This window comes from Schistocerca nitens, chromosome 5 (genome assembly GCF_023898315.1).
Source record: "Schistocerca nitens isolate TAMUIC-IGC-003100 chromosome 5, iqSchNite1.1, whole genome shotgun sequence".
In the NCBI taxonomy this organism is placed as follows: domain Eukaryota; kingdom Metazoa; phylum Arthropoda; class Insecta; order Orthoptera; family Acrididae; genus Schistocerca; species Schistocerca nitens.
Window position 1 is genome coordinate 625792867 of NC_064618.1, and position 19476 is coordinate 625812342.

The 19476-nt window shown below is 38.0% G+C and overlaps 1 protein-coding gene across 2 annotated transcripts in view; it reads right to left on the reverse strand.

The window, feature by feature from the left end:
* The window catches only part of LOC126259521 (mitochondrial DNA helicase), a 37163-nt gene extending 22346 nt beyond the window's left edge, over positions 1-14817 (reverse strand). Inside the window, exons 1-3 of one of the 2 annotated variants that reach the window (XM_049956381.1) lie at positions 14292-14817; positions 3884-4122; positions 3511-3793 (exon numbers count right to left, since the gene is read on the reverse strand). In XM_049956381.1, the coding sequence (XP_049812338.1) occupies positions 3511-3793; positions 3884-4122; positions 14292-14724 (955 nt within the window). In that variant the 5' untranslated portion in view covers positions 14725-14817. Of the gene's footprint in view, positions 1-3510; positions 3794-3874; positions 4123-14291 lie in introns of both variants that reach the window. The other variant, XM_049956380.1, reaches the window with a different exon arrangement.
* Positions 14818-19476: the final 4659 nt, after the last annotated feature.

Consider the following 19476-nt stretch of genomic DNA (forward strand, 5'->3'; position numbering starts at 1 on the left):
CCACTGCATACCCTTTTTGTCACAATTACGCAATGGCTTCAAGAAAGTGTATCTTCACCCTCATCAGGCATGACTGTGGTGCTCCAAAGAGACACAGCACACCCGAATTGGAAGAGGCCACACTGTGTCATGTTGAGGAGAATGCATCACCAAGTACATGAGCAATTGACCTTGCACCAGATGTTGCTCCCAGTACCGTTCACAGACACGTGAATGAGGCCTGAACCAGGTGAGAGAGGTACGATATATGTCAAATGACTTCAACCAATCTGACTTAAGACACCCCCCCCCCCCCCGCCCCATGAATACTCTGTGGCAAGCCTACCCAGCAAAAACATGTTTCCAAACAGCTGTAGCATTCCAGACTTGGATTTCTATTTAAAATATTGTGTATGCACTCCCCTCTACAAATCCTAGAAGTTTATAAGAGGAATTTCTGAATACCCTATCCTCACAGCTTCACCCGCATAAGTGTTCTGCACAAACATGACATAAATCTCCTCCCCTCTTGAGCCATCTCTTCTTGCTCCTCCTCTCTACTTGTCTCCTCATCCCCCTCTCTCTGACCACCTCCTCCCCAGTATCCCTTCTCCCTCGCTGCCCATCTCCGCCATGCCTCACCTCTGTTCATCTTTTCCTGGCCTTCTTTCTGCCAACTCCCCCCCCCCCCCCCCACACACACACACACACCTCTGGCCATTCCTTCCTGTCCCCCCTCTCTATGTCAATCTCCTCCTCCCCCTGTGCCTCCTCATCTCGTCCTGCCTCCTCACCTCAAACTTCCTCCTCCCATTTCACCCCATTCATCATCTCCTGCATACTCTGCCTGCCCATCTCCTCCTGCCCCCCCCCCCCCCCTCATGATGATCTCCTTCTTTTTATCTACCTCCACCGTCCTCTTCCCTATGTCTTCCACTCATGCCCTCTCTCTGTCCATACCCTCCTACCCTTGTTCTGTCTGTCCATCCCCCTCCTTGCTATCCATGTCAAGCTTTCCTCAGCCACGATACCGCTCCCACAACATGTCATGCAGGACAGCCTACATGTCCGAGGTTTCAAAACAACTTTTTGCTCCTTGACACGTATGCTGCCATTCAAAGTAAATCAATAAGACAAGCTGTTACTATGCCCACACAGGACACACCTGTCAAGCAGGGCAGCCTACAAGTCGGGGGTGGAAAAATGATTTATGGCCTGTGAAATGTACGATGTCCTGCAAAACAGGTGATAAAGTAGGCCGATACCTACCCCACACACACACACACACACACACACACACACACAAAGAATGTCCTAAGGCAGGCCTAAACAGTAGAGCCTGCAAAACTACATTTTTTTCCATATCTCTGTATCATAGCTAGGAGGTTATACACTCCAGAGTGCTGATACATGTGAAGTTTGGTGTTTGTGTGCCAAATTAGAAAGAGAAAGGGATAGGGAGTGGGTGGGTGGGTGGGTGTGAGTGAGGGAGGGAGGTAGGTAGATTAATTATCATTATTATCAAGGGAATGATATTAGCCTATCTATAGTTCGTTGTTAGTACATTTCACACATATCCCTAAAGGTTCTCCTTCATGATGTGATGTATTGAACACAAAGTGTGAATTAATTAATTAATTAATTAATTATTGAATGCTGAACACAATAGCAGCCACAGATAACTGTAATAACAGTATAAAACCAGATGATTCATAAGTTTGCAGTTTCAGAATGTGGTGCTGTAATACCTATGGTAGAAAGAGCAGAACATGCATATTAACAGATAAAAAATGTGTCCATGTTTATATTCATAATAAGCACTACTGTGCACAAGTAGACTTACTTACTTACAGTGGGAACACTGAGATCATTAATTAAACCTTATTTTTTGGTTCCCCAGTAATCGTTACTTGTTAATGAACAAAGAAGATATTGCATAAATTATAAAACATAATTGCTTACAGACAGTTCAATGAGACTGGCTATTTGTGAATTGCTAATTAACAGACTGATTGGGCCTAAACACTGACTCCATCAATCTAATGCATAAAACATGCCCAAAAACCCAAAGAAATAAACAACCTGGATGAGTTAGTTGCAGATATCACAGCAAACTATTCAGTACATTCTAATGGATGTAAAGGGAAGAGGCACTTGTTTATCATGCCACAAGGAGCATGGTTTCTATAACTGTTCCAACCATTGAAGACAAGTGCTAATCAGCTGGGACAATTCAGATTGTGCAAGCAGTGCCTTCATAAATACATTAGTATATTAGTTATGGGGGCCCAGCAGCAGATAATCTGGAAAGTTGTTTTAAATAATGAGCAACAATCTCTGGCTACTTGTTGATGATGATATGGTCTACAGGATGGTGTCATCACTGAGTGAGTGCAGGAGTATACCAAATAACTAAGAAAAAAATTCTAGTTTGTGTGATAAACAGCAGCTCATTCAAAATGAAGAAAACTGTAACTTAATGCAAATGAGTAGGGAAAACAATTCCATAATATTTACATACAATTCTAATGGCATGCTGCATGACACAGTCATGTTGATTAAATATCAAGGCACTACAATGCAAAGCAATATGAAATCTAACAAGCACATAAGGACAGCAGTAGGGAGAGCAAATGGTTGATTTAGTTTTACTGACAGAATTTTAGGAGAGTGTGTTTCATCTTTAAAGGAGACCACATACAGAACACTAGTGAACCATTTTTGAGTACTGCAAGTGTTTGGGATCCCCACGAGGTCAAATTAATGGAAAACATTGAAGCAATTCAGAGGGAGGGCTGCTTGATTTGTTACCAGTAGGTTTGATCAACAAGCAAGTATTACAGAGGTGCTTTGTGAACTCAAATGGGAATCCCTAGATTGAAGACAACATTCTTTTCTTGAAACACTATTGAGAAAATTAAGAGAACTGGCATTTGAAGTCGACTGCACAACAATTCTACTGCCACCAATGTACATTTCCCATAAGGATCATGAAGACAAGACAAATTAGCACTTGTATGAGCCTTGATAATCATGAGAATTAATCTACCTCCCTACCTCACTCACAACCACCCATCCTCTCACCTAGACAGTCATTTTTCCCCTGCTCTATTTGAAAGTGGATCAGGAGAGGAAACGTCTTGTAATGGTACTGAGTAACCTCCACCGCATTCCATACAATGGGTTACATAGTATACTTGTAGATGCAGAAAGGAACATGAAGTACTGAACAACAGTGGGCAAAGGATGGTCTAGTCTTAAAAGCTGGTTCACAAACTACAAAGTTTTTTGACATCGATTCTCAAATACTGTTCTCTTATTCCTGGAATTAGTCTATACAAAAGTATGAGGAATAATGACTTCCTTTCATTATGGTATTCAGCCAACACCACTGAATAATTTTATAAGTTTTCTGGTAGAATTTTCTCATACCCTGCATATCTAGACAATTACTCTTCATTACTGTATACCAGAAAAGATTAGTACTAATAATTATAAACATAACAAAGTGAGTAATAATTAGTAACTTACCATGTGGGAGACACAGCACATGAAAGGCTGGCTTCTGAGAAAGCAGGACCAGAGCATCTAGTACTGAAGATACAATAACAGCTGTGTGATGTTTTGCACCTTTCGATACCTGTGGATTAAGAAAGCCTCCACAACCACTATGTGGAATGGTTTCTTCACCAGTTCTCGTAAGTATTTTAATTCCTGCTATTTCTTCTTCAATACTGTGCAAAGGAAAATACAATTTTGAGGCCTCCAAGTCTATCCTTGCACCACATTGCAAAAGAACTGATAATGGAACATTCTGAAAAAATTATAATAATATGAAACCTCAGCATATGTGTTTTATAACACCACATATGCATAATGAAGCTTCATTCGTTACCTTACTTACATTTATGTCAAATAAGCGTAATTCAGTGAGTAGCTGAGATTCTGGTACATCATGAAGAGCTGTTGTAGTATTTTCAAGATCCTTCCAGCATTGTTTCACTTTGTCATTTGAAATAGTAGTATGTTTTAAAATGTCATTTTCAGATTTCGAAAAAGGCTTCTTCTTTTTGTGTTGCTGTATAACTTTCTCCATAATATCCCAAGGACCAGCATGCTTACATTTATAGCAAACAAAATATCCTGAAAAACAACATAATTAAATTAGTCTCTATATAAGGATTATCTGCTTAATTCCCACCAAAACTGCAGGACTAACAGGAAAAACTGTAGGGCCTACATCCTTGAGCTCCTGCATTCATACACAGTTCCATGAGATGACACAGGAAGATAAGGGAGTAGAAGAAAAGTCTACGAGAAATAGACAATGAAGATAAGGAAATGTTGGTTCAAATTCTTTAAAGAAAACATGTACAGTGTGGGATAGACTCATAATTAACAATGACATTGACAACTATGAAAAGATTGTATGTATGTTACCTTTTGTTGAATAATTATTATAACAAATCATTTATATGAAGCAAATTTCATTTTAAAACCCTATAAATGATGTATTTTGCCAAACTTTTTTGTTGGCCAAATCAGTATGCATGTGTACCTAATACGTTCCAAAATTCTGCACATAAAAACTGGATTTTCCAGTGCTCATACCACAGGTGCTATTGATGATAAAAAGACATGGTTAACTGCTTTGGATAGCCCTTAGGCTAGAGACTACTTGTATACCCTACAGAAGGATCATCTTAGTGTCACTATCCTACAGTACAGGCTCAAAGTATGAGTCCTATACACTTGCTCCTCCTTAGGCAAATGGACCAAATCAGTTGTTTCGTTTTGGGTTAGATGTGGCCTATGGGGCTTATTGAGCCACCATTAACTGCAGAAAACTGCTCAAATTTTTGAAGCATATTCTCTAGGCATTTACCTAGAAAAGCCACCTCCCTCAGTTATCAAGAAACTCCCCAAAGACTTATTTTTTGGGTATCACAGCCTAGCCATGGATTCTGAGAAGGCTATGTTCAGCAAATGGCTGTAATTTTTTTTAAATGTTTTTCTAAGATCCCAATCTCAAACAACCTTGAAAACTTTCTTCGTATCTTTATCAGTTTCTGAAATAAAGACATTCAAAATTACCTTACTTAAACATGTAAAATCCAGTGAGAGGCGAAAATGTCATTCATAATGTGACGTAGAAAGGAGAAATATGGTGGGAACTCCACACTGTAGTACTGAAACAAATGCAAAATTTTTGTGCACATAAAATCTGGTCCGAGGTGTAAAATTTGTTTTATGATATGTCAATTTCACAAAAGAAAACTATCAGAATTTTTACTGATCCATCAAGTTCTTTTCATATGAGGGACATGTCCTGCTGTAGCAGGGAAAAGAAAGGAAAGAGCAGTAAGATGCTCCTATCAGAACACAAAAAAAATGTTAATATTTTCATGCTTATTTAAAAGTGGAGTACCAACTGCCTCATTCTACATTTGCCAAACCTTTCAAAATTTTCAAAAAAATTTTGGCATGCAAACATATTCACGCTTTTTATGCTTAAAGAGAAGAAGAGAGTGGCAGTGGCAAACACATGGAAAAGTAATATATATTGGAAGGTAGTAGACGATGACTAAATTATAGAAAGAGCAAGGGAGACAACAGTAGTATGAGAGAAAGAGAGGGACATAGTGACAGTGGAACATAGTTGACAGTGACACAATGGTTCTAATGGTGCTAGGAAGAGACTGAAGGAGACAGTGGTGGGGGAGGGGGGGATAGAATGAAGAGTGTGACGGTGACAGTGAGAAGAGATAGCAGCATTAGCAAGGAAAGAATGATATCAGAGTAAGAGAGAGCAATAGGGAGACAATAATAATGAGAGGAGACTGTAGCAGTAGGTCAGAACAAAGGGGACTGTGGCTGTGACACGGAAGACAATGACAGAGACACAAAGAGATAATGACAACGAATCAGGCTGAGTGAATGACTGAGAAGGAGCAACTCGGACTGGATGTGTATGAGCAGCTTACAGCAATTGACTAATGGATGTAAGAGTTACAGTTAGGAGAACTTGAGAGTGTCTGTGGTGAGTTGCATATTAAAAAAGTACGAATATCTTAGTGTGTCAAACTTTTTGGGAAAATTTTTAAAGGCACTGACGGACTGGTACCCCATTTCTCAGTCAGAGTCCTTTAAATAAACAGAAATGTACTCACATTTTTTATTCTCTGATAGGAGCATTTTTGTGTTGGTTATCTATACTTGATGATTAGTATTACAAACGATATGAAAGTGACCCATTGCTTAGTGATTCACATTCACATCTGTTTGAATGAGAGAAATTGCACTGGATGTTACCAGAACAGTATCTTTCATTGGATAATTAACAAAAATAAAACAATGGAACATAACTATAAAATAATAACCAAAATATATATGGTCAAGTGAGAATTATGTTACAGAGTCTTTAGGGAATGAACAGTATAATAAACCTGCATCACTTTGATGGAGTATGTTCTGCTACAAACTGCATGACGACTTGTGCAGGTTATTTTTGGTAACGACGGAGCTGCAACTGCCACAACAGTTTCAGAAAATGGACACTTGTTATAATTAACTCAGCAGATATGGCAAAAGCAAATAACTAATTAGAACAGAAAGGGACTGCAGATTGCAGTAATAATGTTAAGGCTACATCAGATGACCGAACATACCACATAATGGCGAAGGCTGATGAGCTACTTAGTTAGTTTAATGTTCCACGTATCATCTGCACGATAAATCACGATGATGTAGAACAAATCATTTTATATTCACATCACAAACTGGAGCTGCTACAAGTTTAATATTGCAGTCTTGATATCACCATTAGATTCAGTGTATTGGAGACAGTGACGACACTATGAAAAGGAAAGTTGCTACTCACTTACAGCAGAGATGCTGATTCGCAGATAGTCGCAACAAAAAGACTGTCACAAATAAGCTTTCGGCCAGCAAGGCCTTTGTCAAAAATAGACAACAGACACTTGCACATACCCAAGCTTCAGTTGCCAGTGACTGCAGTCATGTATGTGTGGGTTGCGTTTGCATGAGTGTGTGTGCGCCTGTCTGTCGTCTAGTTTTGACAAAGGCCTTGCTGGCCGAAAGCTTGTTAGTGACAGTCTTTTTGCTGCACCTATCGGTGACTCAGCATCTCCGCTATATGGTGAGTAGCAGCTTTCCTTTTCCCGTCTAATATTGTTACATTCCATCCTGGATTTTCCATTGTTTGATAAGCATACTGACGTACAGGGATCAGTCAGTAATCACAATAGACATCATGTGATGAATGTAAGAGTTAAGTGTAACTGGTTTTAATTTCACCCTAAATTATGTGGCTGAGAATGACACAAGCTGCAATGTTGATGGATGTGTCCTCTCATTATGGTGGAGACAATTTCACTGACTGAGGTGTACAAAACCCCTGACAAATAACTGTGCTGAATGCTACACAGAGCTAACAGAATTAGTTCAGGGGCAGGTAGACATTAAATAAAGCCTTCAAGAATGTGGAACAATCTATACATTAGAAGACAGAAGTAACCACTCAAGAAATTTCTGGAAAGTTTACTAACAAGAAAGTATGACTAATGCTGATATATTCACACTAATAATTTCTTCTTCTGACACTAGTACTTAAATACCTGCACTACAAAAATATTATGCCATAGGACAGAATTGAAATAAAGTACACAAACTATGCTAGCAATCCTACTAACAGGTCAACGCAATGAGAGATTTTTATGTGCAAGACAAGCAGAGCCGAGCTTTCTGTTTAACTTATTTGCATGCTGGTGCCAACCCAATTTGTTATCCACCTGAATTCCTAAGGACCTCATACACAGAATTTTCATGAAATGTGTGTTCATTAATCTCCTTTCTCATTATCTGTAACTCATTTTCATTAATTTCAAAGTGCATATCTTGAGTCTTTTTAAAAGTGAGGGTTAAGTAGTTTGCCATGAAGTCACTGTAAGCCTGCTCCATTTTCCTCCGGTCTGTGTCCGGTATGGTTGAGTTCCTTTTTTCTTGTGTCATCAGCAAACATTATAGTTTTTGAAGAGCTTTTCAATGTCTTTGCTAAATTATTTTTGTAGGTCACACACCATATTTAATGATTTCTCCCTGTGGTATCTTTTGTTGATGTGGTCCTCATTTTTCTGTTATCAAGATATGTCTCTGTCCATGCAAGATGAATAGCAACACTTGTTTTTCATGTAAAATTTTATGATTTGTACAATGAAAGACCTTGGAAAGATCAATAAAACGGTATTTTTTTCCTCATTTGCTTCCATCAGAACTCTGAGATCATATATCCATATGTCTTTTCAACAACCTAATTATTTTTAATGTTTTGAACATGGCTGTGATCAGCAACCATAATTAATTACAATGTCACAAAATTCCAGCCAACTGGTTGCAAATAGAATATAAAATTCTTTAATTAGTTTACAATGCCAACTAGGGGGCACCTTCTTCAGAAGAAACTGCTATCACATGTGAGGTAACAGTTTCTTCTGAAGAAAGTGCCCCTAGTTGGCATTGAAAACTAGTTAAAGAATTTTATATTCTATTTGCAGCCAGTTGGCTGGAATTTTGTGACATTCTAATTATTTTTATGATTTCTTTAATATCTGATATGCCAAAATTGATGTCTGCTGGAAGGATTTCCAGTGTCTGCCTAAGTAAATCTAACAGATCTGCTTTTGGTGATCCACTTTTCCACATTGTGTTTTCAGGTACTTTAAGAAAGAATTAATTCAATTTAGTGGTAAATGATCTGAGTTTGACATTGCCTGCCACACTGCTATTGTCATCATTGAGTTGAATATCATTTGCCTTGCCAATTTTATCCTTATACACATATTAATTGCATGACATCGCCCCCCCCCCCCCTTTTTTTTGCACAGGGAATAATTTTTGCTTTTTGAGTAACACAGTGAAGAATTTCACTCTATTGCTTATAGTGTGCCTTTATGTCCTGATAACAGCTAGTCCTCTGCATTAAACACAGCCAGATGTTGGCCACAATTTTTCTCAGCTTTCACTCTACCCTTTTGCTTCATTACAGATAAAAGATGAGGTGGTATCATGTTGCCTGTTATGCCCAAAAACACCTGTCTCACATGATTATCTAGCCCTCAGAGGGCCACATCATCCATATAGAACCAACAGTGGAAAACAAAGATCTAGACTGGGACAACGAAACTAAACTGCTTGGGCAGTGAATAGGTATACCTCTACAGAGAAATTAGGATTGGCTTTACCTATTTTGAGAATCAAACCAAATTATATTTCTGATGCTCCCATGTCTGCACATCCAGATCTCAATTTTCCAAAGTTTCCGTAACACAGTTTATGTGAAAGTGTCAAAGAACATAAAAAAAATGCATCATCACTCGCCACTTTATTGAAACTGTGCAAGTTAAAATGCACCAGAATTTGTATCTTCTCCTCTGGAAGACACTTTCCATTCCCTTCATTTTGAACTGATTGTTGTATCTTTGACTGGATATATATTCAATTGGTAAAGACATTTTCTGTAGTTAATTAAGTAAGAGAAAGGTCATGGAAGCTCCTGTAGTTTCCACATATTCTCAGTCCACCTCATATTCACTTGCTAATAGAAGTAAATTGATTCTTTCTGTTTATTTGACAGTATGGGCATTTGGTTGATATGACTAACATAAGCAGTACAATCAACACAAGGAGGGAAAACCAGGCTTTTACGTCTCATCAATGATGAATTTGTTAAAGATGAAATTTTGGTACTCAAATGAGAGTCCAGTGCCCAAACTACAGCATGACTCATTTTTTTGGAAGAATCAAGAAAAATATTTCACTGCTTCAACTGTGGAACTGATTTATCTTGGCTAAAACATTCATACATTATGAATGATTTTCCCTCATAATAGACATCTTGTACCCTTATTTTAATTTTCAAAAGACATTTGTTTGTAGAGATTCCCACAGGCAACATATCTAAAAATTGTGTGTTCTCAGTGCTCTCACCAGATATCAATGTTGTTAAGATCTAACACCTACATAGTTCTTATTCTTTTTTTCCAAATACACAATATCTATAATTACAATTTTCTGGAATTTTACAAATATCTTTCAGCTTTCAAAAATTTATTACAAGTGTAACACTTTTCTCATGTAATGAAGCAATTACTGATACATCAGATAATACGTAATTTCATAGGTTCCTTAAGTGCACCTCTCCCCCATTCGAAAACTTTTTTCTGTTGTATAAAGCTGAAAATTTTTGTTTTTTGTAATTCAAAAGCATTTCTCCCCTAACTAAAAGTGTTCTCATATTTGTTTTAAACATTTTAAAATCTTTCCCGAAAGTTGGAAATGAGTAACTGATTGCAGTATTACCTTCACTTCAATTCTGGCAATTCCTTTGATTATATTCTTCAGGCTCAACATTAATGTATCAGAAAACTGATACTAGCTCAGTATATGATGTATCAGCATCTCTCCATACAAATGAAGTAACCACATTTTCTATCACAGTTTATGAGTACCAACATTAATAAGAGTGGAAGTTTTTAATGAACTTCTACATCTACACTCTGCAAAGAATCATAAGGTGCATGGCAGAGGGTACGTCCCATTGTACCAGTTATTTGGATTTCTTGATTCTTCCATTCACATATGAATTGCAGGATGAATGATTGTTTGAATACCTCTGTGTGTGCAGTAATTATTTTAATCTTATCTTCATGATCACTATGTGAGCGATATGTAGCAGGTTGTTGTATATCCCTAGAGTAATCATTTAAAGCCAGTTCTTGAAACTTTGTTAATAGTCTTTCTCAGGAAAGTTCACGTCTGTGCTCAAGAGTTGGCCAGTTCAGTTCTTTCAATACCCCTGTGACACACTCCCACAGATTAAACAAACTGTAACTACTCATGCTGCTCTTCTCTGCATATGGTCAATATCCCCTGTTATTCATATCTGATACAGGTCCCACACACTTGAGCAATATTCCAGAACTGGTCACACAAGTGATATATAAGCAATGTCTTCTGTGTACTGATTGCACTGCCCCAGTATTCTATCAATAAATAAACCGAAGTGTTTGGGCCCTGTATCAGATACGACTAACAGGGGATACTGACCATATGCAGAGAAGGGCAGCACGAATGGTCACAGTTTGTTTAATCTGTGGGAGAGTGTCACAGGGGTATTGAGAGAACTCAACTGGCCAACTCTTGAGGACAGTCTACCCACAACTGAACATAAGTGATCATTCCATTTCATATCCCTACAATTTGTATGAGTATACTTTTTGGTATGGACGAAACTGTTCTTTCTCTGTATTTCATTAACAAATTGGTGTGCCACACAGTTATCCTATTTCTTTTGGGACATTTTTAGTATTCATTACCACCAAAATTAAACTGATATTCATTTCCAATGTCTGCTGCTATATTTTTATAGCTGTGTCGTCATTTTATTTTTGAACAAGAGAAGGACAATACAAATAAGAAGTGTTCTTGAAAAGCATAGCAGTATTGTCTGAGCATAAAAATTTTGACAAGGCATTTCATGATTGCTGCACACTTCTTCCTATTCATAGACAAATAACTCAAGCATAACCACAGAAGATAATTGATTGTTTATAGCACTTTTGGCCTTTCTTCTTTTAGCACTCTGTAGTGAGAACAACATTCAAAATTTGTGAGGTGGACAAACACCGAGTTGAGTAGGCTGATGATGACTGAAATGAAATGAAATCCCATACTGGTGCAGTGCTTGTTGCTACAATTGAGAGATGGGGATGTACTAAACAAGACCTACACCTAAAAGGGGAAGATAGGCTGGCTGAGCTTCTTGCAGACAATTATTGGGGGAGGGGGGGGGGGGGGCACTACCTCGCACAAAGCATAATCCTGTGGTTACTGATGTCAGAGAGATACCTTTTTACTAGGTAAAAATCAGGATTCAGGAACACTGTTTTGAACTAAATCAAAATAACTGAAGAGCCCAAAAATGCTTAGGACACACAAAAAAATAAAGTTAGATTATTTCATTAAAATATTAGAAGGCTGATTAATAAGGTAGAAGAGCTTGTCTGTCTGGAAAAGATTGAATCCTGTGCCTATCTGAGCAACGAGTAATCACATGGTTATATAAGTCGCATATAAAAGATTACACTCTAGCAACTTACTCATGCAGAACTAATATGGAAAAGGAAAAGTTACTGCATAGATTTAGGCAGAACGAAAGTTCAAAAGACTGAGACAAGTAGATTTTGTAGTGACCAGAATGCAGAAGTTTATGCCTGTGAATAAATACTGAAAAACTATTCAGTTTTAGCTGTAACTATGTACAGATCCCCATAGTGTATTTTGACATGTTTATGAGGAATCTGGAGTCCTTGCTATGCTATCTGTCTGACATCAGCAAGCAGTTAATAATCTGTGGTGACTTCAATGTAGATTTTCTACAGGATTCTGAAAGGAAAAATGATCTGCAAACCTTACCTGGCTCCTAAAATTTGATCTCAGTGATTAACTTTCCTACACAGGTGGATAGAGGCAATAGGACCCTAATCAATAATGTTTTCCTTGGTGAAGTTCAAAGCAAGAAAACGCCTGTTTTCCCAGCAACAAATGCTCTCTATGATCATGATGCACAGCTAGTAAGGTTAAATAACATAGTGGTACGGATAGTCCTCAGTAGAAATCAGTTAGAGTAATTAAGGACTCCAGCACTAAAGTTTTTAAGAATAGTTTACAACATACAACCTAGGATGAAATTTATAATAAACCAAATGCTAACATGAAATTTAATCTATTCTATGATAAAATCATGTCATTACATGAAAATGGGTCATTCCATGCCAAGTGGTCTAGAGGCTCCCACATGACCCTCATGGATTTTGATGAAATTTTGTATGAACATTCACACATGTTCTCAATGAACACTGGTAAAGTTTCAGTTTCAGAAATTCAATACTTTCGGAGATACAGTCACTTGTTTAAGACCATTGCATAGCTTTCTATAGTGCGTCCTTGAATTTTCAGCAACTTTGAGATGAGATATCTCTGTAAGTATTTGCATGAAAGATACAAAACTTGGCCATCGTATACAACTTTAAGAGCTCCTTAAAGTAAAATATTAAGAAACGGATTTCTGAGCAATTTTCATATAGATAATTTGAAGCAAAGTTGGGCGAAAAAATAGCTGTTTAAAAAAATGCGAACTTTAGTTTTTTATATCTCCAAAAGTAATTGTGGGATGTACATGAAACATTGCACACTAACTCACCAACACAAGGTTTTAGAATATAAAATTTCATTCTCCTATTGCTTTCCATTATTTCACATACCTAGGGTAAAGTTGACGATTTTTCAAAAAGTGCTAAAAATGGGTATTTTTAGACAATTTTTTCAAAAAAGTGTTTTCTCCAAACTCTTCTAAACTATGGTCATTAGAAAGAGCATATTCTAAACTATCTAGAAAAGTGGATTTCGTTTTGCAATGCAAGCATGTAAGGCCCTAAAAAGCAGCATCATCAAAGAGGCGCACTGGAAGTTTGAACACATCTTTCTGGCACTCAAATTATACCTGAAATCTTTTATTTTGCCTTATACATGTTTATTAATGTCTGGGATAAGTGAAATAAGAAGTCCTGATGAACAGGACCTAGCTCAAGTCCGAATAGCAAAAGTATAAAAATAGAAACGTTATTTCTTAATTGTCACCTCCCCCGCCCTCTCTCTCTCTCTCTCACACACACACACACACACACACACACACACACTCTGCAAGTTGGGTCTTTTTCTGGCTATTGTTAGGATACATATATAACTTTTTTTAACTCATAGTTGTCAGCTACCAGATATAGGCTACATGAGGCCTCTTGTAATGGTTTACGACTCACTTCATGACTAATTACACTGTCACTTTACAAATAACAAACCTTTATTTTCAATCTTCGACAACTGTTTTATGTATGTTGTGTAAATAGTGTCAATGTAATTTCACGTTTATCTCTCAAAGAAAACTGAAAATTATGCAAGTCACGCATTTGTTTCTCTACTTGCCTGACAATTACAGGGCTTTATTTGTACTTGTGGCAGAGCCGCTGCTGTTACAACTAGTTCCAGCGTTCGTAATTTTATGCAACCAGTGACAGAACAGCGTTATTCCACGTTACAAAATATGGAAAAACAAATCAATGGGTAAAAACTGACTGAATCCTTTGGTACGGAAAAGTTAATCAAACATATCCACATTGGGATTACGAAAAACACCACGAAGAGACAATTTTCTTAAAAGTCTGTACCAACATAATTACCTGTAGTTTTATTTATGTAAGCTCTGCCAGCATTGTTGTCTGGCTCGTGTAAGTACATACACACCGGACATTTCACGGAAATACAAGCATGCCCATCCTCAAAAATAAGATTATGATTCCTGAGGGTCTTCTTAATATCTGTAACCGTCACGGCGCGCGTTTCTTCGACGTTAACAGCATTATAATGACGTGCGTTGCCACAGTTCTCAGCTCTTGGATTCGTAATAGGCCTTATTTTTGGAGAATAGAAGTGAAGATTCATATAACAACAAATGGGTCGTCCACTTCCAGTAATTCTTATAGACCTCCCCTTTCTTATGAACATTTCCCGACATTCTGGAACAATTTTCTTTAATAACAGCCTATACTTCGTACTGCTAAACATTACCCAGCTAAGGTTTATATTAGATACACCGGCACTATCGCGCCACATGGGAATATAAACAAACCATCGATTTTATTGCATCATATCACAGATACTTGAGTCTTCAGCGCGACAAGCAACTACGGCACTGGAGCCGAGCCTGTGAACCGAGCGACCTTTCACGGAAAGAACGGAAGATGCACGAGGTAGCAGATGACACGCAACTGCGGTTGACAAGCGAGCCACTTTGCGAAAAGGAGACCCTTCACTTACCGTATTATAAATTTTTACTGTTTTAATCACGAATGTAGCAGAAAATAAAACTATTAAACAAGAAAGCCAAACATAAAACACTGATTTAAATTAATTTCTTCATATTTAATAAGGGATGATGGTCATTCTTATGCCACTGACTGAAGTTTAATAGCAACAGCATAATTAAGATGTGAATTGCAAAATACTAAGAAACGTCACAAACAAAGGAATTAGGTAAGGTAAATTTTCACTGTATAAACGTCAATATCTATTGACTGTCTTGTAATAGAGAAACAGTAATCTCTTGTGCCTCAGCTGTACTTGGTTTCTCGAAATGGTGCACTATTTTCCTTCTCTTCTTTGTAGAGAACAACCGTCTCTGAGGCTGTATGTTTTGTTCCCTTCGTGATGAAGCAGTGCAGAGGCCAATTCCTTTATGATCTTTATTGGAGTCAACAGCGGCTAATGTAGCTTTCAAGCTTGACAGCTGGCGTTTTAGAACTTCCAGTTGCCCTGGAGAAGGTATTTTGTCAATCACTTCAGCAAATTTTCTCTTCATTTTCTCCTCCTCTTGAGTTAAATCAGAAGATTCAATATTTCCTCTGCTGAGTTCGACCAATATACTTTCTTTTTCACTTGCTACTGATTCCCCTTCTTCATAAATATGTAATATATCCTCGTCATCATTAACATCACGAAAATTACTGACGTTCACTGAACCGGATGACTGTCTTGTTTTGTATAGGCAGACAGAGTGAATATGTTTACACATGTTGCATCTGATACTCGAATCTACCCACGAGCATGTATACTGATGTATGCAGGCCTGACAGTCAATACAAATCAATTTATAGCTGCAGTCGTGCACATTTTGCTGTACAAAATAAGTGACACCCACATCAGCAGTAGACGGTACCAGCCTTTTCCTTCATCAACTATGCGTTCCTGAACCACCTCAGAACTTAAGTCATGCTTTGAGCGAATATCCTGGAGTTTGCTTGCCAGTTTTCCGTTGGTCAGAATAATGAGTCTGTCATGTAATTTGTCCCTGACGAAGCTCATTAATGCATGAATGGATTTGTCAAGTAGTTTTACATGTTTACCACGCAGATATATGTATTTTATTGTTCGATGTATCCTTTCAATGTGCATGTTTGTATTGATACCACTGTTGGCTCTGTAACAATATGCCCAGCACCTGGGGCTTTTAGCATAATGTTCTTGGAGGTAGAACCCAAACTCAACTGTTACAGGATCTGAAACCAGGCGCTCCAGAGGTAAAGGAAATACGTGCTCAAATGTTATGACGTCTCTTTCCTGCATTAAACTCCTTACTAGCTTATAAGTTTCAACCTGTCTTCCCTTTGATTTGATTTTAATGCATATATTTTTCCTCCATGCCCTGTCAGTATGCTACGAGCAATAAAGTCTTCTCACAGGTTCTTCCATCTGTGAAAGCAAAGCATTGTAAAAAGACTCTGCTAAATCTGACATGAACACTTGAGGACGTACTTTTCCTACTTTAGTCTTTATTTCATTAAAAAATAATGACAGCACATCTTGATCAGACCTGTTTGAGATAAGAAAAGCACAAGGAAAACCTTGTCTCATGTTGTCAAGCACAAGAAGTGTAATTAACTCTAAACCATAGCCGTTAGTTCCATGAGTTCCATCGACGCAAATACAGTCACTGTCATACTTCTTCAGAATTTCACATTGTTCATGATGAGGAGGACAAAGTCTTCACTTCTCAGGAAAGGATGACTTTGGCTGCTTGTATCTTGTGATTTGTAGAATAAAACACAGGGATTATCGCTAGCATTGATTTCGTTTACCCACGCTTCTACGCTGATCCCATCGTCTTTATGTCTCATGACGTCGGAACGTAAATTATTACGCTGATCAATGTTGTATAAGTCTTTTTTTGTCAGCAGATGGATACGCTCTAGCATGGAATCAGATAAACTGTCTCTTACTTTGTCGAGTATCGCTTGCAATGGTACCTTGTTTGCGATGTCAACGGCTAACATGTTTCTTTCTTCTTCTGTCAAATCTAAATGTCTAACACCATTTTGATGACCCACACGAGTAACCACGTATTTTACTTTGCAGCTACCATCTCCAGCTTCGGTTACTTCAATGCTGGAAGGACATACACCTCCTATTTTGTTAGTGCCTTGGATTTTCATGCGGCGAATACCTTTACTCTTGGATACATATTGTCTTGAACGATGGCATACAAAGGAATGCCGAGTGACTGCCCGAAATACGATACGACTCACACTTTTTGACGTAAAGTGACAACATGTTTCTCTCAGTCTGCTTCTTCCACTCACTGAATTCCTGGAAAGATGCAAATTCAGTCTCTTCAGGTGCTATCGACACAGCATGTTTCATTGACAAGTGATCATAATAGTTTTTCTTCGAAAGAACTGAAATATCGCACAATGGACATTTCACTTTCATAAAACTATTTTCCTATCCATGTTCCTTTCTTTCATGGCACATTACATTGCGCTCATGGTTGAACTGTTTGCCACAAACTACACAAATATTTATAAAACTTTTGCACTTTTAATTGTGGAGCGATATCATTCAACTTTCCTGGATGTACCTGTGATACATGTTTCCTCAGAGTCTTGTTATAGCTGTAGCTTTTTCCACACTCTGAACATGTGTATCTCTTTTCTGGATTCATCATATTTCTGATGGTGCTGTCCTAGTTCAAGAAGAAGAAAACCTTCACACTTTCACAACACCTCGAAGTTTTCACACGACGACAACGAAAACTACACACGCGACACATACGCAATAGACCACATAGACTACTAGTATCAGGCCGCTATTCACCGGACATGCCATTTTCCGTGTCGTCTGCTGCATCGGCTATTTTCGCTGTCACTCGGCTCCGGTGCCGCAGTTATGTATCGTTCAGCATCGGCTCTTTTCGCGAACGCTCGACTCCGGTGCCGCAGTTGCTTGTCACCCTTGAAACACGTATGTATTCAGTGTATTCATTAACAGCGATGGCGAGGCATGACAGAATCTCTGACCAGAGAGTTATTTATCGTTGCTAGTCTGCGCTAGACCGCGCGAGTGTTCTGTTGCGAGTTGGACTCAGTGCAGTTGCGTGTAGCGAGTCGGCATGAACAGTAGTTGTGCGTGAGGAGTCGGCAGTAGCTGTAGCGAATGGACGGTTGTACTGAGCGAGCGTCGACATGGGTCTCTGGTCACGGTTCTGGACGAGGTATATTGTTATCGAAGGTAATGAAGCGGCATTGCGCTCAGCTAATAACATATGTTAATTGTAATTAATTTGTTCAAGAATTTCCCCAATAATAATTTTTCTACAAAGTAACCTTTTTAAAGAAAAAGATTCATTTCAAGTTAAATAATATTTCCCATGCATTCCCTCCAAGAATCAAAATTAAATCCGTCCAGCATTGCACGGAGCTGTGCCGAAAAATAAGAGCAGATATAGATGCAGTTTTACTGAGGTAAAAATTTTGGTTTTATGTTCAGGTTTAATTATTCCACAGGGCCGAAGGCCAGCGCAGCTGCCCTTATAAAATTTATCAGGTTCATCTTAACGCTAATTTTGTGGGGACTTAACATTTTTGCACATTTTTATTATCATTGAGTTTTATTACTGTGGGAAGCTAACATATGGCTCTATTTGCATTATCATTCAATTCTTTTCATATAAAATTTCTTGCGGGGAGGTTACGCTTAGCTCATTTATTATTATTCAGTTTTGTGGGAAGACAACATTTCACTTAACATTGACTATCATATTCTTGCGGAGAGGTTACACTTGGCGACATCCAGACCAGGATCGTATTTCTTTGAGAATCTTTTGAGAAGTAGTCAGATATCTGCTCTTATTTACTTAATATAATTAGCATTTGGCGCAATGCTTTTACTAATTTTGTGACTTTCTTCTACAGGTCATCGGCAATTCGTTGCTCTTTGTTGTATTTGTATTTGTTGGATTTTGCATTGTTTTTGTCTCATTTGTGAATAATTGTGACTAGTGTAAAAATGCCGCGAAAGACTGTTAATAGTGCATCGCGAGGTATAATGAGTGAAATAACTGACTTAAATAACTTCACCGATAGTACTTGTGGCACACAGTGTAATGATGACAATCCTCCGTTTAGTGACAATCAGTGCGTACCGACCACTTGTAATGATTTTTATCTTAACGTTGAACAGACGAATTCAATTGCGTCCTCTGTTAATTTAAAGACAATTGATGATGTGGGGCGTTCTGTTGCAATGAGCGCTGCCCAGCTTGACACACCCAGTTTGCAAGATTCACATGATGAACAGATATATTTTTCTAATGAAAATGAACAGAATACTCAAAGTAGGACAGATTTATTTGATTCTGAGGTAGTGACTAACAGTGCACGTCCGATTAGCAAACATTTTCAAGAATCACAGAATGTCCAAATGGATACACAAAACGTGACAATTGCAGGTACACCATCAAACAGTACAGAGAATAGAGTAGGTAAGGTTACTGAGGATCAAATTATCGCATTGTTGCTAGAACTTAATGAA